The following is a 23981-nucleotide window of genomic DNA, read 5'->3' as shown; positions in this document are numbered from 1 at the left end:
CTTGATCTAAACTGGGGCCTGGCCATGAACCGCTTTGTGGGCGATGCAGAGGCCTTTGAACTTAGCTCTGTTTAATGGGGAGCCAGTGCAACTGTTGCAGCAGGGGGTTAGCACGAGCTCATCTTGGAAGCCTGAAGATCAGTTTAGCTGTATCATTCTTGGTCACCTGCAGATTTTTGATGAATTTCTCTGGGAGACATATAAATGGCATAGCCATAATGCATTCTAGACATGATCACAGCTGACATCTGTAGTGTGGCTGAGAGGAGCGGGGTAAGTCTTCGCAGCTGTCTCAGTAAGCCCATACATGTTCCAACTATGGCAGAGACTTGATTAGCAATAGAGAGTGGCATCAGTATTGATGCCTAACCTTTTTACTACTGAAACATGCATAGGGGTAGTGCTCAGCTCTTGTGGCCAGAAGAGGTCACTCCAGGGATTATTTTTAGGGAAATGACGAGGACCTCAAGTTTATCAGAGTTAATTTTTAGCGAGTTGGTTGTCATCCAATTGAGCGTGTTTCTGAGTATGTTTTGCACACAGGCGTGGGCTTGAGGAGTTATCGATCTGGAGAATCAGTTGTCATCCATGTAGGTAAATACGAGTGGCTGGATTAGATGTTGAACAGGAGGCAACAGTGCTGAGCCCCTGGGGACACCACAGGTGAGTACACAATGTTAGACACCTGCTTACCCAGTTGGACCCTTTGAGAGCGACCAGATAGAGAAGATTTGAGCTAGTGGTGTGCCAGCCCAAAGATGCCCAGATCGAAGAGTTGTGCAAGAAGCTGTGGGTGACTGACCATGTCGAACGCCGCTGACAGATTCAATAGGACCAGGCCGCTCAGCTTTCTATTATCAGCCATGTGCCTAAGTTCGTCCAGAACTGACAGCATCACCAGCTCTGTGCTGTGATGGGCCCTAAAGCCGGCCTGCCGTTCCTGCAGTCGCTGTTGTTCCTCAACGAACGGCCCGATACCGGGAGTTCCTGGTAGCTCATCCAGTCGACCCCAGCCGACTGTCTCTGTTGGCACCTTGGTAGCCCTGGACGTGGGTGCTCCGGTGGGTCTGCCCAGTCGACCCCAGACGGGTGGTGATGAGCTTTGTCTGGGAGCTCCGGGCAGTCCTTCCAGTTGACCCCAGACCAATGCCCCTGACCTTTGTTTGGGAGCTCCGGTTACCCCCCCCCCATTCGACCCCAACTAAGGTTTTTTCCCTCCCCTTCCTTTGAGGAATTTTGTAAGGTGGCACACACGGTGTCTTCGGGGTCCCCGCTTGACCCACTGCCCCCCAAATTCTGGAAGGCTTTCCATGCAGACCTTTTCTTGCCTTTGTTCTCGATCTGTCTTCAATCTTTGGAGTCGTCATCGGTGCCAGAATGTTGGAAATTAGCAGTAGTGTCACCTCTGCTTAAAAAGCCCACTTTGGATCCTGCCTGTCTCTCCAACTACAGGCCCATATCCTTGCTCCCTTTTCCTATCAAGATTCTGGAAAAATGGGTGACTCGTTCACTCTCAGGTTTCCTGGAAAACATCGGATGGTTCGATGAGGACCAGTTTGGCTTCCGCCCCGGCCACGGGACGGAGTCCGCGCTGGTGACCGTGTTGGACAATCTTCGTTCGCGTGTCGACAGTGGTCGGGCAGCCTTTTTAGTGCTGCTCGACATGTCGGCCGCGTTCGACACGGTCTGCCATCGGACCCTTGTCAGGAGACTTGAGGAGTGCGGGGTCACTGAGGGGGCAAGAGACTGGCTGACATCTTATCTTGACGGCAGACAACAGTTGGTCTCACTTCCACCATTCACCTCTGAGCCAAGGAGTGTAGGACAGGGGGTCCCACAGGGCTCGGCCATCAGCCCTATACTTTTTCATTTGTACCTCCGTCCCCTAGTCCAGCTAATAAAATCTTTTGGTGTCTCGGCATTTAATTATGCCGATGACACCCAGCTGGTCTTTTCTCTGGAAGGGAATAACGCGGTCTCGCTGGATACCTTCCATCGCTGCATGGCAGCCACAGCAGACTGGCTACGAGCTAATTCTCTACAATTCAATAGCTCCAAGACGGAGGTACTCCATTGTTCCATCGACAAGATTCCGCGGGCACTCCCTGACAACTTTTGGCCTAGTACCTTTCTTGAGCCAGTACTGGCGGAGGAATCAGCCCGTAATCTGGGGGTGATTTTTGGCCCTAACCTACAGCTTGACTTACACGTCAATAAAACCACCTACGTGTATGATGCTGTTGCGCATGTTGTGCAAGGTTTTGCCCCTTCTCCCCGCTCATGCAAGGCCGGAAGTAGTTCGTGGGACCATATCAAGTCGCCTCGACTACTGCAATGGGCTTCTATTGGAGGCTCCAAAAAATCTGACCGGTAAGCTACAGCGGGTACAAAACATGGCCGCCAAGCTGGCTCTCTCCCGCCCTAGGTCCAGTTCCTCCACCCTTGCCTTAAGAGACCTACACTGGCTCCCGGTTCATCTGCGGGTACAATACAAAGCTGCGTGCCTTGTGTTTAAAGCTGTTCACCAACAGGGCCCCATCCCTTTGCAAAAGATGTTTGCTTGGTACTCTGCATCGCGAGCCCTCCGCTCTTCTTCGGCGCATCTTCTTGTAGTTCCGAGGTTTCAGAGTGAGGATGGGCGGCCGCTCCTTCAGTGTTGCAGCGGCCAAACTCTGGAACTCCCTGCCACTCTCTCTGAGAAGCCACAAGGACTATTTACCCTTTAGGAAAGCGTTGAAAACCCATCTATTTCCTTAAAAGGCCTGTGCTGTTAAGTGTATGGTTCCTGATCAAAGCGCCAGGATGCCCACTGGGTGACAGGTTTCGCGCTCTACAAATACACTAAATAAATGAACAAGAATGTTTTGATGATATGTTCCACTACTTTTGCCAGAAAAGGGAGCTGGGAGATGGGCCTGCGGTTCTTTAAATTAGCTACATCTGCCCCTGGTTGTTTTTATTAGGGGGATAATCCAGGCTTCCTTCAAACTGGTGGACATACAGCCTTTCACCAGGGAGCGATGGAGCAGATCAAGAATCTGCCTCTATCCCGAGAAGGGCTATTTGAAATACCCTGGAGGACAGGTGTCTGCCAGAGAGCTTGATTTAACATGGGTCATCAAGAGTGACAGGGAGGCTAGGTCTAAGCTAGCAAGGGAGGTGAGTAGCTTCCTGGAGGTGCGGGGGCTAGATCCCATTCCAGGGGGCACATGTTGGGTTCGAATGTTGCCAATATCTTCTAAAAGGTCTTTGACTTTTTGTAGGAAACTTGTTAGTCTGCTGGCTTGGGTATGGATTTCTGGTCTGATTTCTGGCTGAGTTTTCAGGATTCTGAAGGTGTCTTTCTGTTAGTTTGTGGCATCAGTGATTCTTTCCTGATAGTATTCAGCCTTCCTAGCTATGGCAGCTTTTGTGTAAGTGGCTAACATAGTGTTGTAGCTTGCGAGCGCAGCCTGGTTATAAGATTTGCACTAAAGCCTCTCAGATTGGCGAAGGGTTTGCTACCTTCCCCTCAAATCCTCATTAAACCAGGGGTCCCCTATGCCCTTGTTCCTGTCTCTTTCCCTCCAATCACTTTACACATTGCCTCGAGTTAAGCCGGACTACTTTTTGTGCCAAGCTACCCAGAGTTAAGCACTGGTTAATTTAATTAATTGTTGTGGTTCACCCTGAAAAGGATTGTATTGTGGCTGGTGCATGACCAAGGCTCACACCCCAGTCAGCCAACAAGTTAGTATCCCACAATAGGTAGGTAAAATAAAGAGGGTAACACTGTTGTGGCAGTGTATCTAAATTGCACAGTCTATAAGTAGCTTCTGCAGATACCCTGTAAACACACACCAACAAACAGAAATAAAGTAGTTTGTGGAGGCACAAGAACACTGCACACTCAACTAACCAAGGAGAATCTGTTTTTCTTCAGTCACTTGGGGGCAGTAAAGGTGTTACTGGTCTTTGCAGATTGTGAAAAGTCGCCAAAGAGAATGAGACATGGAGACACTGGATGTAGCAGTTAGTTTCTTTTGATTCTCAAGAGCAAGTCAAAGCACTGGTAGGAAACTGCAAGATCAATCATTTTTAAATGCCCCAATCACCCGTGAGAGTCTCAAGGTGCTGAGGGGGGTAGCGGGGGTGCTACTGCTACTGCTCCAACAGCTGGATCTTGAGGTCTCCTGAAGGTCGATTTACAAAAGGGGGTGGTGATGAACAGAGTGTCTGAATTGAGCAGACCACTCTTACCCAGTCCAAAGATCAGGGCTTGATCCATCACCGTTATTTATCTCACTGCCCCATCCCAGCTCAGAACCTGGCTATATGCAAATCAGTCTGTCCCTGGCCCAGTGCATCATGGGAACAGGGCAGACTAAACTACCAAGCCAATTCTTTACCAGAAAGGAGACAAGCTACCGGGGACCGGTTTCTGGCATTTCAGCCTCTTCGGCCCGGCTTGCTTGAATCCTGATGGAGCAGTGAGAAAGGGACTCATGTCTGAGTATACCCTGCCACACCTATAGTGGCCAAAATCGATTTACAAAAGGGGGTGGTGATGAACAGAGTGTCTGAATTGAGCAGACCACTCTTACCCAGTCCAAAGATCAGGGCTTGATCCATCACCGTTATTTATCTCACTGCCCCATCCCAGCTCAGAACCTGGCTATATGCAAATCAGTCTGTCCCTGGCCCAGTGCATCATGGGAACAGGGCAGACTAAACTACCAAGCCAATTCTTTACCAGAAAGGAGACAAGCTACCGGGGACCGGTTTCTGGCATTTCAGCCTCTTCGGCCCGGCTTGCTTGAATCCTGATGGAGCAGTGAGAAAGGGACTCATGTCTGAGTATACCCTGCCACACCTATAGTGGCCAAAATCGATTTACAAAAGGGGGTGGTGATGAACAGAGTGTCTGAATTGAGCAGACCACTCTTACCCAGTCCAAAGATCAGGGCTTGATCCATCACCGTTATTTATCTCACTGCCCCATCCCAGCTCAGAACCTGGCTATATGCAAATCAGTCTGTCCCTGGCCCAGTGCATCATGGGAACAGGGCAGACTAAACTACCAAGCCAATTCTTTACCAGAAAGGAGACAAGCTACCGGGGACCGGTTTCTGGCATTTCAGCCTCTTCGGCCCGGCTTGCTTGAATCCTGATGGAGCAGTGAGAAAGGGACTCATGTCTGAGTATACCCTGCCACACCTATAGTGGCCAAAATCGATTTACAAAAGGGGGTGGTGATGAACAGAGTGTCTGAATTGAGCAGACCACTCTTACCCAGTCCAAAGATCAGGGCTTGATCCATCACCGTTATTTATCTCACTGCCCCATCCCAGCTCAGAACCTGGCTATATGCAAATCAGTCTGTCCCTGGCCCAGTGCATCATGGGAACAGGGCAGACTAAACTACCAAGCCAATTCTTTACCAGAAAGGAGACAAGCTACCGGGGACCGGTTTCTGGCATTTCAGCCTCTTCGGCCCGGCTTGCTTGAATCCTGATGGAGCAGTGAGAAAGGGACTCATGTCTGAGTATACCCTGCCACACCTATAGTGGCCAAAATCGATTTACAAAAGGGGGTGGTGATGAACAGAGTGTCTGAATTGAGCAGACCACTCTTACCCAGTCCAAAGATCAGGGCTTGATCCATCACCGTTATTTATCTCACTGCCCCATCCCAGCTCAGAACCTGGCTATATGCAAATCAGTCTGTCCCTGGCCCAGTGCATCATGGGAACAGGGCAGACTAAACTACCAAGCCAATTCTTTACCAGAAAGGAGACAAGCTACCGGGGACCGGTTTCTGGCATTTCAGCCTCTTCGGCCCGGCTTGCTTGAATCCTGATGGAGCAGTGAGAAAGGGACTCATGTCTGAGTATACCCTGCCACACCTATAGTGGCCAAAATCGATTTACAAAAGGGGGTGGTGATGAACAGAGTGTCTGAATTGAGCAGACCACTCTTACCCAGTCCAAAGATCAGGGCTTGATCCATCACCGTTATTTATCTCACTGCCCCATCCCAGCTCAGAACCTGGCTATATGCAAATCAGTCTGTCCCTGGCCCAGTGCATCATGGGAACAGGGCAGACTAAACTACCAAGCCAATTCTTTACCAGAAAGGAGACAAGCTACCGGGGACCGGTTTCTGGCATTTCAGCCTCTTCGGCCCGGCTTGCTTGAATCCTGATGGAGCAGTGAGAAAGGGACTCATGTCTGAGTATACCCTGCCACACCTATAGTGGCCAAAATCGATTTACAAAAGGGGGTGGTGATGAACAGAGTGTCTGAATTGAGCAGACCACTCTTACCCAGTCCAAAGATCAGGGCTTGATCCATCACCGTTATTTATCTCACTGCCCCATCCCAGCTCAGAACCTGGCTATATGCAAATCAGTCTGTCCCTGGCCCAGTGCATCATGGGAACAGGGCAGACTAAACTACCAAGCCAATTCTTTACCAGAAAGGAGACAAGCTACCGGGGACCGGTTTCTGGCATTTCAGCCTCTTCGGCCCGGCTTGCTTGAATCCTGATGGAGCAGTGAGAAAGGGACTCATGTCTGAGTATACCCTGCCACACCTATAGTGGCCAAAATCGATTTACAAAAGGGGGTGGTGATGAACAGAGTGTCTGAATTGAGCAGACCACTCTTACCCAGTCCAAAGATCAGGGCTTGATCCATCACCGTTATTTATCTCACTGCCCCATCCCAGCTCAGAACCTGGCTATATGCAAATCAGTCTGTCCCTGGCCCAGTGCATCATGGGAACAGGGCAGACTAAACTACCAAGCCAATTCTTTACCAGAAAGGAGACAAGCTACCGGGGACCGGTTTCTGGCATTTCAGCCTCTTCGGCCCGGCTTGCTTGAATCCTGATGGAGCAGTGAGAAAGGGACTCATGTCTGAGTATACCCTGCCACACCTATAGTGGCCAAAATCGATTTACAAAAGGGGGTGGTGATGAACAGAGTGTCTGAATTGAGCAGACCACTCTTACCCAGTCCAAAGATCAGGGCTTGATCCATCACCGTTATTTATCTCACTGCCCCATCCCAGCTCAGAACCTGGCTATATGCAAATCAGTCTGTCCCTGGCCCAGTGCATCATGGGAACAGGGCAGACTAAACTACCAAGCCAATTCTTTACCAGAAAGGAGACAAGCTACCGGGGACCGGTTTCTGGCATTTCAGCCTCTTCGGCCCGGCTTGCTTGAATCCTGATGGAGCAGTGAGAAAGGGACTCATGTCTGAGTATACCCTGCCACACCTATAGTGGCCAAAATCGATTTACAAAAGGGGGTGGTGATGAACAGAGTGTCTGAATTGAGCAGACCACTCTTACCCAGTCCAAAGATCAGGGCTTGATCCATCACCGTTATTTATCTCACTGCCCCATCCCAGCTCAGAACCTGGCTATATGCAAATCAGTCTGTCCCTGGCCCAGTGCATCATGGGAACAGGGCAGACTAAACTACCAAGCCAATTCTTTACCAGAAAGGAGACAAGCTACCGGGGACCGGTTTCTGGCATTTCAGCCTCTTCGGCCCGGCTTGCTTGAATCCTGATGGAGCAGTGAGAAAGGGACTCATGTCTGAGTATACCCTGCCACACCTATAGTGGCCAAAATCGATTTACAAAAGGGGGTGGTGATGAACAGAGTGTCTGAATTGAGCAGACCACTCTTACCCAGTCCAAAGATCAGGGCTTGATCCATCACCGTTATTTATCTCACTGCCCCATCCCAGCTCAGAACCTGGCTATATGCAAATCAGTCTGTCCCTGGCCCAGTGCATCATGGGAACAGGGCAGACTAAACTACCAAGCCAATTCTTTACCAGAAAGGAGACAAGCTACCGGGGACCGGTTTCTGGCATTTCAGCCTCTTCGGCCCGGCTTGCTTGAATCCTGATGGAGCAGTGAGAAAGGGACTCATGTCTGAGTATACCCTGCCACACCTATAGTGGCCAAAATCGATTTACAAAAGGGGGTGGTGATGAACAGAGTGTCTGAATTGAGCAGACCACTCTTACCCAGTCCAAAGATCAGGGCTTGATCCATCACCGTTATTTATCTCACTGCCCCATCCCAGCTCAGAACCTGGCTATATGCAAATCAGTCTGTCCCTGGCCCAGTGCATCATGGGAACAGGGCAGACTAAACTACCAAGCCAATTCTTTACCAGAAAGGAGACAAGCTACCGGGGACCGGTTTCTGGCATTTCAGCCTCTTCGGCCCGGCTTGCTTGAATCCTGATGGAGCAGTGAGAAAGGGACTCATGTCTGAGTATGCCCTGCCACACCTATAGTGGCCAAAATCGATTTACAAAAGGGGGTGGTGATGAACAGAGTGTCTGAATTGAGCAGACCACTCTTACCCAGTCCAAAGATCAGGGCTTGATCCATCACCGTTATTTATCTCACTGCCCCATCCCAGCTCAGAACCTGGCTATATGCAAATCAGTCTGTCCCTGGCCCAGTGCATCATGGGAACAGGGCAGACTAAACTACCAAGCCAATTCTTTACCAGAAAGGAGACAAGCTACCGGGGACCGGTTTCTGGCATTTCAGCCTCTTCGGCCCGGCTTGCTTGAATCCTGATGGAGCAGTGAGAAAGGGACTCATGTCTGAGTATACCCTGCCACACCTATAGTGGCCAAAATCGATTTACAAAAGGGGGTGGTGATGAACAGAGTGTCTGAATTGAGCAGACCACTCTTACCCAGTCCAAAGATCAGGGCTTGATCCATCACCGTTATTTATCTCACTGCCCCATCCCAGCTCAGAACCTGGCTATATGCAAATCAGTCTGTCCCTGGCCCAGTGCATCATGGGAACAGGGCAGACTAAACTACCAAGCCAATTCTTTACCAGAAAGGAGACAAGCTACCGGGGACCGGTTTCTGGCATTTCAGCCTCTTCGGCCCGGCTTGCTTGAATCCTGATGGAGCAGTGAGAAAGGGACTCATGTCTGAGTATACCCTGCCACACCTATAGTGGCCAAAATCGATTTACAAAAGGGGGTGGTGATGAACAGAGTGTCTGAATTGAGCAGACCACTCTTACCCAGTCCAAAGATCAGGGCTTGATCCATCACCGTTATTTATCTCACTGCCCCATCCCAGCTCAGAACCTGGCTATATGCAAATCAGTCTGTCCCTGGCCCAGTGCATCATGGGAACAGGGCAGACTAAACTACCAAGCCAATTCTTTACCAGAAAGGAGACAAGCTACCGGGGACCGGTTTCTGGCATTTCAGGTCAGCAGGTCCTGGGTTTGCTGCAGGTGGATATGAGATGGGAGGGAGGAGCAGCTGGGAGGCGAGAGCGAGCGATCGAGCGAGGGGGGCAGGGACGCAGCGGCGGGAGAGGAGAAGGCAGAAACACTAGAAGGGCTAAAGGGGAAAAACGGGCCGAAAACTAAATAAAAAACGGAAAACAGACTACAACATTGATACAACAGATACAGTAACAGAATACAGCAGACAGAATAAAATACAAATACTGATACAAAAATGGAACAGAGCGAGCAGACCAATATTTATGGCTCACCACTAGGCCACAAGGGATGAGGTGCGCAGGAGCCTGAGGGTGGAGGAGGGCCTCTATCTCGCAGCAGCGAGATCTTGGTGCAGGGTCACAGGAGCAGCAGGTGGAGCTGTGCGGGTTGGGGAGCGACCTGCCTGGAACAGGTTCAAGGGTTGCTCTCCACCGCGCAGCGGCCGCCATAAGAAGGGGATATGGAAGGGAGGAGCAGCTGGGAGGCGTGAGCGATTGAGCGAGGGGGGTTGGTGTGCCGGGGACGCAGCAGCGGGAGAGGATAAGGCAGAAACACTAGAAGGGCTAAAGGGGAAAAATGGACAAAAACGGAAAAAAATGGGGTAGTAGAAAACAGACGTTAACAGTGATAAAACCGATACAGTAACAGAATACAGCAGACAGAATACAGTACTAGTACAGATACAAAAATACATAAAAGGAACTGAGCGAGCAGAAAGATACTTACGGCTCACCACTGGGCCACGAGGGATGAGGTGCAGGTGGAAGACAGCCGGTGGAGGAGGGCCTCGAACTCGCAGCAGCAAGATCCGGGTGCAGGGACATGGGTGCAGCAGGTGGAGCTGTGCGGTGTGGGGAGCAACCTGCCTGCAACAAGAGAAGCAAATACCCAGGCATCGAATCTGGCCGATGGAACATTCCACACAGTTCATAGGAAAAAAAACGCAGTCAGCTGAAGTTTTGTCTAATTAAAGTTTTCTACGTGAGGTGGTGAAAATCGTAGATACCCGACCTGAGCACACTACATCCTTATAAAGGAAGTGTTGTGTATGTGGAATCTGATGCATCAACCATGGAGCAGCTGCAGCTGCTGAGGCACAAAACCTATGATGAAACCTGCTGCTCCTGTGGGCAAGGAGTTTATATACATTTTTCTAATAAGAAATCACAGTTGCAAGTATAGAAATAGTTTGAAAATAGTTTTCAGAGTCCCATCAGGTTTATAAAAAACTCAAAGTTTAGGCCTGGTTTGCTGTACTTAATTTGTTTTTCTATGTTGTATAAGGGAGGGTGTTCAGCCAACCCTGATATTATTACATCTTTCAGCGGCATTTGATACCGTATCCCACAACCTCCTAATAGAAACCCTAGCCGCAAAAGGAATTCGGGCAAAAGCATTAGCTTGGCTTGAATCCTTTCTGTCGGATAGAACACAATCTGTACGTTTGGGTAACTTCTCGTCTACTCCCCGGAACATCAAATACGGGGTCCCACAGGGGGCCTCGTTAAGTCCGACATTATTCAATGTATATGTATCATCCTTGGCAACCATAGGGAGAAAGTGGGGTATCAATATCTGCTCATACGCGGATGATACCCAACTAATGGTAGCCCTAGACTGAGAGGAGGACCCGAAAAATAGGTTGCTCAACTGCCTTACCGAACTATCGAACTGGATGTATAGTCATTGTCTAAAACTAAATGCCGACAAATCAGAAATCTTCCTGTTCGGTGGATCTCAACATCTATGGGACAACACCTGGAGGCCCGCGGCCCTGGGCACACCTCCCAATCCAACACTGACTGCAAGGTACCTAGGAGTCCTCATTGACAATACCCTGTCCATGAAAAACCACGTGTCAACAATCTGCGGCAAAAGCTTTGCCTTGTTAAAGATGTTAAAAAGAGTTTTCCCATGGATCCCCACTGAATGTAGAAAGATTCTAGTCCAATCACTGCTGATAAGCAGGCTAGACTATGGGAATTCCCTATTTGTAGGCATGGCAGACTACCTATTTACAAAACTGCAACTAGTCCAGAATGCTGCAGCAAAAGCAATCTGCAACAGGAAAAAGTATGACCCAGCCAAGAGCTGTCTAAGAGACCTACATTGGCTTCCAATGAGGCAAAGAACCTCTTTCAAAATGTTATGCATATCACATATGGCACTACATAACACTGGCCCCAACATCCTAAAAAACAGGATCAAGTTCTATGCACCCAACCGGAATCTTCGCTCTCAATTCACAGCAAGAGCGGCCACCACTCAATTAAAGAGAGCCAGGAAAGGAGGACGGGCTTTCTGCCATCTGGCAACAACCAGCTGGAACGATCTGCCCACTGATCTTAGACTCACGGATTGCCACTTCACTTTCAGAAAAAAACTGAAAAACATACTTTTTCCAAAACCAGATTAATTCCTTTTGACTCATGTACTAGCCCACCGTCTACTCCAGCAATCCCAGCACCATGATATCCTATCTAGGATGAATGTTGCGCTTTAGAATTATTTTAACATTTAACATTTAACCCTTCACAACCTCGCATTCTCCCCTGTTTGGTTACACCATTTTTATCTGTAAGTTGATTCTTTTACCTTCCTCCTTGCAGCACTCTCTGCATGCCTAAATGGAAGTAGCTCTGCTATTGTGTGAATAGTCTGTTTCACGTAGCATACGGCTACAGCTGTACAACATGGCTAAAAGACATTGACAAAGCCAACAGCTCTTGCATAAGCAAGACCTATTGGGTTTGTCAATGCAGATTTACAGCATGTAGCTGCTCATGTGGAGAGCTTTATTGGTCTTGCATGCTGTTTTTCGTATGCATCCCAATCCCAGAGGTCACCGTGTGGAATTTTGTGAATGTTAGTAGTAGGTAAGACTGAGCAGGCCTCTAGACTTGTAATTTTGCTGTAACAGTGCTGAAATTTCCATGCCTGTGTTCCTGGATTTGTTTTATCATCTTGTAGTCCATCTTGTAAATGTGTGAGGGAAGAGAATACATGGGAGATGGAGTGTGAGAGCAAGGCAGAGGGGGAGAATAGGGAAAAAATGGAAGGTGAACAGGGGTAAAAAAATAAATGACTGTCTAATTATTTTGACAGATGAAGCAATCGAAATGAGTTAGGTATGCTAAAGTCACCTTTACAAAAATTCCTCCAATTTGCTTTATGTCCCTCCTGGCAACAGTTAGGTTTAATTGTGGAACTGCAGTTGAACGGAGTGTTTCTGGTGTGTCAAGTCTGTGAACAGTTGACCCATCATTGGGTTCTGGTGATGCCCATGCCAGTCTTTGACCTTGGTTGCTCCGGTGAGCTTTGTGGTACCTCATGGCAAGTTTAAAGCAGATAATCACAACCGCAGTGATTGATGTTTCACTAGTTCACCAGGCATACTCTTACGCATGAAGTTTGGCTGGGTTAGAGGCTTGGAGAGGATGTGTAAGTTCATAGTGGGACACTATTTTACATACCTGGTATAGCGTATGGGTCTTCCCTACTGGTGGAAAGCACTATTTTACAGATGATTGACTGTTAGTAAAACCTTATTCAGGAGGTTGTTTATTACATTTATATGTAGGTGGGAGAAAACAATCCATTGGAATACGTTCTAGAAATTCAGGTGACATACAATACTAAGTGCATGTTAAAAAGTGATATAAATAAGAAGCCTGTTGATTAGCGAGCTGTGGTTTGTTTTCATGCAAGGTTGTTTTGTATTTCTCGAATGCCGCTAGTGGTAGGGTCTCCTTCAGCTGTCTCCTCTTTCCCTTTTCAGGTGACCGCCTAGACCTGAAAATGTACCCTCTTCGCATTCGGATCTTAAACAGAGCCTTGACTGCACAGATGATGGATCACTCAACGATGGTGTTCCAGCAATTCTCTAAGGACCTGCAGGCAACTGTACGTACACTAATAAATGAGAATCTTTCAATCCCTCACTTGATGACATTGTTTTCTGGTGCTTTGGTGGTGTGCTCTTGGTAAATTCATAGTCCTTCCTTGCTCTTGAAAAGCACAAATCTGAAACTGCTAGTTTGATTCCACTTCAGTAGAAGAGTTGTGATATTTTAGTGCGGATCCACACTTAGGGTGCCCTAATTCTACACCTGTGCTTCATTATATCCAGCTTAGGATATGATAAATGCAAATATGCAGAATGCAATATGATCTTTACTAGCATTGATGGAGATGATCAGGACTCTCGTCCGGAAGCCTTGAGTCATTATAGCCCTTCTCTCAGCAACTGTAATAAATTTGGCATATGCACCCCATCCGCATGTATGGTTTATGCCATGGCTTTATTAGCAGAGATGTGTGCATCCCTCTATATCTTTGTCTATCTCAATCTTTCTCTCTCTATTCATATAGATTTATCCATATATATCTCTATCCATATGTTTCTCCTCCCATATATATTACCTACTGGCAGTCTCCAGTAGACCATTCTAGTTAAGATGTAGTTTCCATAGGAAGAGTGTTAATTCATTTGCCAATAACGTTGGTATCGCTTGACGAATCCTTGCGAAATTTTCAAAACTAATATGATTTTCACTCCAGCTGCTGTCGTGGTCATCCTTCAAGCGGGGAATGAGAAAAGGGAGGGGGGGACAAAATGCATTTTCCCCATGTTAATTCCCGTAGGGACTTTAGACACTGCTACAGCCCGAACTGCTGAACAGAAGTGCACCAAATTTGTCATGAAGGTCAATGTTAGCACAGGGAAGTGCCTTTTTGTGATTTAGTGTAAATCTGTTAAGTAGTTTTAGGGATATTAACCGAAATCCAAATTTGTATATAGAGGGATGTGAAGGCTCCATGACTCCTCCGGATCTCGGGCTGAGAGCTGGATTGCTGCCTACACTTCAAACCAGTGTTTGCAGCCATCTTGGGACCCACAAAAAAGTTTTTAAAAGAAAGACCAGGGTAGGAATATCCTGACTCCCTAGATCTCCAAAGGGCTTTAAAGGGGGGGAGAGGGGAATTTGGGTGGAGGATGTCACACAGGGACCCTGTAGGGCCAAAAAAGCACTTTATGTATTAAATCTTTTATTGAGCATAGACAAACCAGATGCACCTCCGAGATATTTATAGGGGCCGTCACCACTCCGGGGAGGCCTAAGTCAGCGAACCCACTGACACCCCTCACAAGGCCAGCGGGCACATTGTCTGTTAACACAGCAAGCCGCCTACAACCCAACTGGGCCGGCCGCGTCATAAGAGGTGCTACAACGGTGCAAGCTATGCAGTACTAGTGCAACCTGAGAGAACAAAGAACTGTAAACAACCCCTACCCTTCCCACCCCTACCCACCCCTCTCCTTGTCCAATTCCGGGGATAATCAGTCGGTTGTTGTCTTCCATTAACGGTCAAGTGGTGCTGCGTGCGCTGGGCCTGTGCGCTTGCGGGCGCGCGTCTTGGGTTCTGGGAGAGGTGTTTCCGCTAGGCGTAGCAGACGCAGGTAGCGTGGGCAGCTCACCTCACGAAATTCCCCGGTAAGCAGGGCGAGGAACGGTCGCCAGAGCTCCGCAAAGTCCGCTCCCCTCCCTGCCGCTGCCAGTGATAGTTTCTCCATTCCCAGGATTGCCCAGAGCCGGTGGAGCCACCCCAATTGCTGCGGAGCCTGAACTGCTCTCCAGTGGGCCACAATGTTTTGGACCGCTGCCCCTAGCGCAAGTGCGATCAGTCGTCCCCTCCAGGACTTCAGAGGATACATGAGGGCGTTCGGGAGGCCTAGAATAATGTATGCTGGGAAGCGCGGCAGTTGTGTATCTAGATGTGCGTCTATGAGGTCCAGGATAGGGTCCCAATAGGGGCGCAGCGCCTCACAGCTCCATAGCAAGTGTTCCAGCGTCCCTAGTTCCCCGCACCCCTTCCAGCATCTGTCGCTTACTCGGGCGTCCCAGTGGTGCAATCTCTCAGGGGTGTGGTACCAGTATGTGGCTACTTTAGTTAGTGTCTCGGTGAGCCCGGTGTGGTGCGCCGAGTGTCTGGCCCTGTGGTACACCCCCTCCCATTCTTTCCTAGTGAGCTGCCGCCCTAGGTCCCTTTCCCACCTGACTTGACCCGCGTTGTATGTGTGTGCCTGAGTGAGAAGTAACTGTTGATAAAGGTCCGAAATCAATTTCTTGTCCGAGGTGCGCGTCAGCAGCCACCTTTCGTAGGGCGTGAGGTGCCGTTGGGCACCGGGCTGGATCGAGGGGTGGAGCACCCAATGGCGCACCTGCAGGTACTGTAGGCGTTCCGATTCGGCCACACCGTAGTCCGCCTTGACCTGCTGGAACGGGAGGACCCCCTTGAGGTCGAACATGTGTCCCGCCGCTCTACAGGGCGTCGTCCGCCACGTCGTAAATGCTCCGACGTCCAAGCCCGGCGTGAAGTCCGGATTCTCAAAGATGGGGGTCATAGGCGAGGGGAAGGTGGTCAGTCCCCTGGCCACGGCCACTCTATCCCACACTCGCAGGGCGGTGCTTGTGATTTCAGAGGCGTACAGGTTAGGGGGCCGGTGTCGGCGTGGCAGGAAAGGCACGCCCTGAAGGGTACGGCCGGCCACCGCCTGGTCCTGGAAGAGCCAGTGCTTGCCGGACTCCAGTTGAAACCATTCCACGAAAGTGCGCAGCTGCGCCGCCTGGAAGTACAGGGTGAGGTCGGGCACACCGACCCCCCCCCCCCCGTTCGCTGGGGGCAGAGTGGCGAGAGTGTGCTTAAACCTTGGTCGCCGGCCGTTCCAAATGAACCGCGACAATTCCGATTGAGTTTGCTGAAGCCAACCCTTCGGGGGATTTAAGGGGAGCGTCTGGAACAGATACAAGATCTGCGGTAGCAGTGTCATTTTGACTGCGGCAATTCTGCCTAGCCATGACAATGTAAGCGGCTTCCAACGCCGGAGCTGCTCCCGGAGTTTGATTGTGAGTGCCTCGTAATTGACTTGCGCAGTACCCCGGACAGTAGGAGCCAGGCGAACTCCCAGGTACGGGACGGCTGCATCTGACCATTGTATTTTGAATTCAGACTTAATCTCGGCCACCATTTCCGGGCTTAGGGAGATGTTCAGGGCTTCAGATTTCGCTTCATTGATTTTAAAACCCGAGGCCAGGGCAAAGGTGTGAAGCTCCACAAAGAGAGCACGCAGGGATTGCATCGGGTCAGTGAGGGACAGCAAGACGTCGTCAGCGTACAGGCTGATCTTGTGCGTGTCGGCACCAAATTTGATACCAGATATGAGTGCATGCTGCCGCACCCTCTGAGCCATCGGTTCCATATACAGTGCGAATAGGAGCGGCGACAGAGGGCAGCCCTGGCGCGTGCCTCTGCCAATGTCGAATCTCGGGGAGGTATGACCGTTCACCCATACCGCGGCGTTGGGCCGGCGGTAGCAGTTGAAGACGCGATGGCGGAGTTTCTCCCCAAATCCGAAGTGGTGGAGAACCTGGTCGAGGTAGGGCCAATGCACTCTGTCGAATGCTTTCTCCGCATCGATGGTGAGGAGCATGCAGCCCGGCTTAGTGCGCGACCCGGCCTCAATGAGGTGCAGCACCCGCCTGGTGTTGTCGCTGGTCTGCCGTTGGGGGATAAAGCCCGCCTGGTCAGGGTCTATCAGCTGCTGCATGTATGGTGCGATGCGGCCCGCTAGTATGCCAGTGTAGAGCTTCAAGTCTACATTCAGCAGCGAGATGGGCCTGTATGAACCGCAGGCCGCCGGGTCACGGCCCGGTTTGGGAATTATAGAGATAGACGCCTCTAGCAGGTCCGGGTGTATGGCACCAGGTGTGTCGAAGGTGTTAAACAGGTCGCGCAAGAGGGGGGGGGCAAGCTGCTGGCAAAAGGTCTTGTAGAATGCCGCAGTATAGCCGTCGGGTCCCGGGGATTTCCCCACGTTGAGGCGGGCAATAGCAGAGATGACTTCCTCCAGGCCTATGGGCTGCTCCAAAAAGTCCACTTGGGCTTGGGAGAGGGTGGGGAGCTCCGCACCCTGCAAGTAGGTCGGGCCGGCATTTGGGTCCAGGTGGTCCGCGTCGTATAGCGCCGCATAAAAGTCGCCGAAGGCCGCTGCAATCGCCGCGTCTTCCGTAATCTGGCCGCCATTAGCCGACAGGAGAGAGCGCACTTGTTGCCGTTGGGTTTGCGCCCGTAGTCTGCTCGCCAGAAGCTTCCCGCAGCGGTCGCCTCCGGTGTAATAGACGTGCTTGAGGCGCATAGCGGCGTATTCCGCCACGTCCTGATCCAAGGCTGCCAACATTTTCCGCTCGGCGCATAATTGGCGCCATGCCCTTGCCGCCCCTGTGCGTTGGTGCATCTGTTCCAATTCCGCCACCCGTTGGGTAAGCTCGGCACGTTTCAGCGCCCTTTCCCTGTTGTTGGCCGTGGCTATGGAGATAAGTTCCCCGCGTAGGACCGCTTTGAGGGCTGCCCACTGAGTGGCCTTTGTGGTGTCATCATTGGCGTTGTGTTCCAAAAAGTGGTCAATCGCGGCCGTGAGTCGGGTCTGGGTGTCAGGCAGCTGCAAGAGGCCATCTCGCAGCCTCCAGTGTCGTTGTGGAGCCGGCATGGCTCCCACACGAAGTGTCGCTACCACTGGGGAGTGATCCGATAGCGCGGCCGGCAGTATCTCCACTCCTTCGACCTGTAGCGCCAGTTGAGAGGAGCCCAGAAAATAATCCAGCCTCGCATACGTCTTGTGCGCCGCCGAGTAATACGTGTAGGCTGTCGTCAGGGGGTGTATGTGTCTCCATAAATCGATGAGGCCCAAGTCTGCTATGTGTGCGTGACCTGCCGCTGTGAGCGCACCCACCTGCCCGGATCTCTGGCCCGAGCGGTCTGCCGTGTTATGAAATACAATGTTGAGGTCTCCACCCAGCAGTAAGTGAGTGTGTGTAGTGGACGTAGCGGTCTCTAGAGCCGTATGTAAGAATCTTTCCTGCCCCTCATTCGGGCCATAGACTGAACCCACCAGCAAGGTATGGCCTGCAATCTGGAAGCTATAAAGTAGAAGCCGCCCTTTAATTTCGGCTTCTTTCTGGAGGACCCTCCCCTCGAATGATTTAGCCACTAGGATCGCCACCCCGGCTGCTTTCTTCAGGGATGAGGAGAAGAACTGCCATGGAAAGGCGCGCGATTTGAGTCTGTGCTGGTCGCTGCGCAGAAGGTGTGTCTCTTGGAGTAGGCAGATATCCGCCTTGGAACGCTCGAGACAGGATAGTATCGCCTTGCGCTTGTTCGGACTGTTGAGACCCCGCACATTAAGCGTGAGCACTGTTAGGTGTCGTGTCATGTCTGGGATAATAAAAAGATGCCAATCCCCACCCGGAAGCTGTGGCTGCGGGCCAACGGACCGTGGAAGACACTGTGCTGGGAGTCCTACCGGCTCCATCCGTGGCATCAGAACCCCCTGGACAAGGAGAGCCCCCCCGCCACTCCCCCTCATCCCCCAACTCCCCCCCCAACCCCAACTGCCCCCCCCATCCCCTGCTCAACTGGAGCAACCCCCTCCTCCCGGATCCCCCTCTCCCTTGGTGCAACCCCTTCCCGCCCAATACCCCCTTCCCGTATCACATCCCAACCCTCCTCCCCAACTGGCAAAGAAATTTGGTTCAACATTGTCCCAGGTCCAGGCACGTGGCCGCTGGACCCGTGGTAAAGTAAGTCCGTAGAATGGGAGCAGTGGCGACATTGCGAGCAGGTCGGCCCACCCTTCGCACTCCGCCGTAGGCGAAGAGTCAAAGTCACCATCAGGGAAGGCCAAAGAGCACTCTGCTCTCGCCCCCGCCGCCGGACTAGATTAGCCCGACCCAACCATGTCTTGTGGAACTAGTGTGTCGCTCTCCCAGCGGTCAGCCATTGTTCGCTTGCACCAGACCCTGCGCCACGGTCTCCACCGCAGCCCTCTGCCCCTCCTCTATCTCAGTAGCTGCGGGGCGTCTCTGCCTGCGTCTGCGCCGTTGCTGTTGCCAGCGTCCTTGGGCAGCCTCATTGGAGGCCCTTTCTCCCGGTGATCTGTTGTCGACCACCGGCTCGTCTAGGCCCAGTACGCGGCAGGCGTCCCTGAGGGTACGCGGCAGATGAAGGACATTGCCAAGCCGAAACACCAGACGGAAGGGGTGCCCCCAGCTGTAGGAGATGTTGCGTTTTCTCAGTTCCGCTGTCACCGGTCGAAAGGTGCGCCGCTTCTCCAGGGTAAGCGCAGCTAGGTCTTGGTACAACGTCGGGGAGTGGCCGCCAAAAGTGATCCTCTCCAAGTGGCGCGCCTTGCTCAGGATCTCCTCTTTTGTCCTGAAGTCCTGCACGCACACCAGGATGTCCGGCGGGTGCGCTGCGTCGGCCCTCGGCGGACCCGTCCGGTGGGCCCTGTCCAGTCGCAGGGGGGCGTCCGCCTGTCGGCCCAGAATGTGGTTGAAGAGACCCTGCGTAAACTGAAAGTATTTATATATATATATATATATATATATATTTCGGTGTCTCGTGCGTCGCTCTTCGTGTCCAGGTCTGCCACTCTCTCCCCTATGGCATCGGTGTCGCGGCGGACCTCCTTGATCTCGTCCTGGAGCTCCTTCTTTAGGGCGTGGATGTCTTCCCTCAGACCGGTGAACAGGGACTCCAGAAAGGACCGCGTGACCGGGCCCTCGGGGTCCGATCCCCCAGGGGGGGACGTGGCCACTGTTTTCTTTTCTGTGTCTCCCCGGGGACTGGGCACCGCGGGGCCATTCCGCTTCCCCATGGTGGTGGGGTGAAGAGATCCTTTATGGTGCGGTCCCTCTTGGGTCTCCCGCCAGACATGCCCCCCCAGGGCCCCCAGCCGCGTCCGCCGATTTCTTCCTCTGCCAGCTGCAGTTTGGCCCCCAGGCCTCGTGGGCGCCTCTCCGGACTCGGGACGACCAGTGCTTCTTGAGTGACGCCTCTGTATCCCTCCAAGTCTGCTGCCTCCCTGTTGAATGATGCGATGTCACTGCCCCCCGAAGCCGCAGCAGCGCTCGGCGGGGGCCGCGTGGTGGGAGCAGGGACGCCGGGTCCAACGGCGAGGGAGGGAGCGAGGACCAGGCCGGGCGGGCAGCCGCCCAAGATGGCGCCTGCGGCTCACCGTGTTGCACTACCCAGAGGGTGAGAGAGCGCGGCAGGTCTGCAGAGGCCACATCCCGACAAGGGGGCTCGCTCACCTCCGTGTGGGCCGAGGCTGCTAGTTGTGTGGCTGTCGGTGTCGGTGGCCCCGAAGTCAGCGCCGCCAAAGCGGGCAGGGCAGAAGTCCCCTTAGGTTCACACCACGTGCGGGGGTTCCCGCGGATCTCCTCGTTGCCCCTCAGGCCGATAGGCCGCTACCTCCCTCGCCGGGCGTCCAGGCGCGCAGGTCCAGCCACGGATGGGGGCAGTGCTGCCAGCGGGGACCGGCGGCTGCGGGGGGCCACGCGGCCAGGCCCAGCGCAGGCGAGTTGTGGTCCCGGCCGCCTCAGTCTGCTGCCTCGCCGCGCTGCCAGTGGCTGCCGGCTGGATTCCTCTGTCCCCCGTCGGTCCCCCGTCAAAGGGCAGGTCCGCTGGGCCGGGGGGGGGGGGCGCCCGTCTACCTCCGCTCCTCACCTCCTTTCCTCGGGCTCCTTCGCGCGTCCCCCAGGCCGGCTCCGCCGTTGTCTTCCGCCGGTAGGGTGCTCCGTCGGGCAGCAGGGTGGTGTAGCGAGCCCGCAGAAGCCCCCGACAGGTGACCTCGGGGGCCTCGCGCTCAGCAGCGCGGGCCGGGCTCGCCGTCGCTGCAGCCGCCGAGCACAGGAGCACTCGAGTCGGCGTTTAGGCTCCGCCTCCTGCGGCCTCGATGCCCTGTAACGCTCCCCTCAGGCCGTCAGCGCCGCCAAGTCTCCGGGCCGGGTCAGCCGGGGCTCCACGCCGGGAACCGGCAGCACAACCGTCTTGCACCCCCCCGCGGCAACGCCGGCCTCGGGCCCGCCAGGGAAGTGCTCGGTTCAGGGCGTTTGCTATGAAAAATGCTGAAAGTAACGGCCGGCGGCGGGAGCTTCGACAGAGCACGTCTGCTCACTCCGCCATCTTGGCCACGCCCCCCAAAAAAGCACTTTAAAAAACATTTCAGATGTGTTCACGCTAGATCCACGGCTCCTGCCCAAAAGAATAAGTGACCTTTCACGCTTCCGTATTCCTGAGCCCATGAGTGGGCCAGGTCCTGGGGACATGCACAATATATGTAAGAGGGGGGTGCGCAGGGCCCCCCTCCTATAGCTTATATAAGGGGGTTCCCGGGGCAGAGCTCTGTGGATGATGTAATGAGATGTATTATGTGAGGTCATAAGCAGTGCATTGCAGGGAATAAGTTGTAGGTAGCTCAGATAACTATAACTGCAGAATTTCAATGGTTTTGTACAAGTGAAATATTAGCCTAACTAGAACATCCTTGTAACCCTTAGTTTCTTCAGTGAATCAAAATAAATATATGTGAATCAGATAATTGTACTCGTCCTGTTGTTTCTCAGGATTGGCGTCCTTCGCCTCAGCCACAATCCAACATCTGCTTAGAAAACATCTCAGGTTTCCCTGAGGGTGAGGGGGCAACCCATGCAAGGGATGATTTGTGAAAGGATTTGAAAAATTCCTTTGGTGTATTAACATAACATCAATTTCTCAGGTTTCCATTTGCCTATTGGTGGGCCGATTTGAGGTATTTGATGAACACGACTGTTAATATAAAATGTGAAAACCGATATTGCCATTGGGACTAATTTAGATATGCCCACACCGACATGGCTGACAAAGACTAGGTAAAGACTTTCTATTCCTGCCAAAATCCTCCTTTAGGGATGAACAATGGCGTATATGTAAACGCTGTGTGTATCATGATGTCATTTACACTACTTGCTAAAGATTGAAAAAGGCTAACACCAATAAAAAATTAAATGGTAATCTAGTGAGTGCTCAGTGTTCGTTGGCACGTGTTTTACAATGTGTGTGTGTGTGTGTGTGTGTGTGTGTGTGTGTATGTATGTGCGTGTTTGTGATGTTAAAGGTAATTTGTAGAGCGCACGTTCACCAGGCGTTTTCTTGGTGAGGAGGGAGGATGACTGCAGTAGCAAAATAGTGAATGGGTTTTCAGTTGTACGTCTGGGTGAATAGCCAAGTCTAAGTAATTTCCTGAACTCTGTATAGGAATCAGCAGTGCGCAGATTAGAGGGGAGGGTGTTCCAGAACTGGGGGGGTGGGGGCCAAGGTCGTATATCTAAGACCGCCAGGCTGTGTGTATGAATATATATAAATATGTGTGTGTGTGTGTGTGTGTATATGTATATGTGTATATGTGTATATATATATATATATGTATGTGTATATATATATATATGTGTGTATATATATATGTGTGTATATATATATGTGTGTATATATATATGTGTGTATATATATATATATATATGTGTGTATATATATATATATATATATGTGTGTATATATATGTATATATATGTATATATATATGTGTGTGTGTATATATATGTGTATATATGTATATATATATGTATATATATATATATGTGTGTCTGGGGCGGATCCTCCATGTTGGTGGAGGAGCATCGCCCCACTGCTTTCTCGCAGTGCGAAAAGCAGAAACATGTAATAGTATTAACAATACCATTTTATGTTTCTGCTTCTCACACTGCGAGAAAGCAGAAGGGTTTGGGCGGGCAGGTAGGGGAGGAGTGGCTAGACCAATGTTGTGGGTGCTAACTGTTTGGTCGACCCCAGGGGCGACAAAATCACTCATGCACACTCCCGTTTTCTGCTTGGAGAAAACTGCCTCCTGATAGACGCCTATGCGGTCTGTGTCCCAGCCAATCACAACACTGCAATTGCAGTGTTGTGATTGGTTTAGGAAAGGGGAGGGAGGCTGCCTGCTTCCTTCCTGTGGCTGCAAAGAGCAGAGCCTTTGGACCGGAACGGGAGCGTTTTTTAAATATAATTATAAATACGCCCCCGCATGAAACCCTCTCCCCACATGCGATTCATGCTAGGGTGAGAGGGGGGGTGGGTTTGTGTGTGTATCCTACTGTTGATTGCCAGTAGATAGTTCTAGTTAGAACCTAGTTTCCAAAGCGAAAGCATTTTTGATTTGCTAAGTCTGGCACATTTTGACAAATCTTCACAAAATTTTCAAAACTAGTTTGCCAGTCACTTCAGTTGCTGTCTGGAAAGTTCTGGGGTGATTTCTTAAGCATGGCAGAGAAAAAGTTGGGGATCCCATAGGGTTTTTAAGACACAACTACAGTACGAACCGCTGAGCTGAATTGCACCAAATTTGGCAGAAAGCTATATCTTGGTCCAGAAAGAGTTCTTTTTGTAATTTGGTGTAAATCTATTCAGTAGTTTTGGAGTAACAATCTTTATGTACATCTAGAGACGCAAATCCTGGATGCGGGAGGATTCACATGCTAATGTCATTGACTGGGTCGCAAACAGAGAGGAACCGTCCCACTGCAGTTTTATGCATTGGGATGTGGTTCCCAGGGGAGAAAACAAAATGTAAAAGGGATAGAGAGGAGGGTGGGGGTCAGGGTAAGGGTACCCTGAGGGTGTGGGTCAAATTGTTCAAAAGCGGTTTTTGTTTGTAGTGTGCGAGGATCCACAGATCACCTGGATCCAGAACACAACAAAAAACACCCACTCACAAACTTGCACACCTACTCTCACACCCATACATCCTCTCACACACTCAGACCCACAAAATGCACCCATA

General features: G+C 51.4%; 1 protein-coding gene across 1 annotated transcript in view; it reads left to right on the top strand.

The window, feature by feature from the left end:
* Positions 1 to 23981, top strand: part of LOC147729032 (uncharacterized) — a 325523-nt gene that overhangs the window by 226400 nt on the left and 75142 nt on the right. The window contains exon 7 of the mRNA XM_086959316.1: positions 13047 to 13171. Within this exon, the coding sequence (XP_086815442.1) occupies positions 13047 to 13171 (125 nt within the window). The remainder of the gene's footprint in view (positions 1 to 13046; positions 13172 to 23981) is intronic.

This window comes from Lissotriton vulgaris, chromosome 2_2 (assembly GCF_964263255.1).
Source record: "Lissotriton vulgaris chromosome 2_2, aLisVul1.2, whole genome shotgun sequence".
NCBI classification, from domain to species: Eukaryota; Metazoa; Chordata; class Amphibia; order Caudata; family Salamandridae; genus Lissotriton; species Lissotriton vulgaris.
This window is presented reverse-complemented; position numbering and strand designations above follow the sequence as displayed.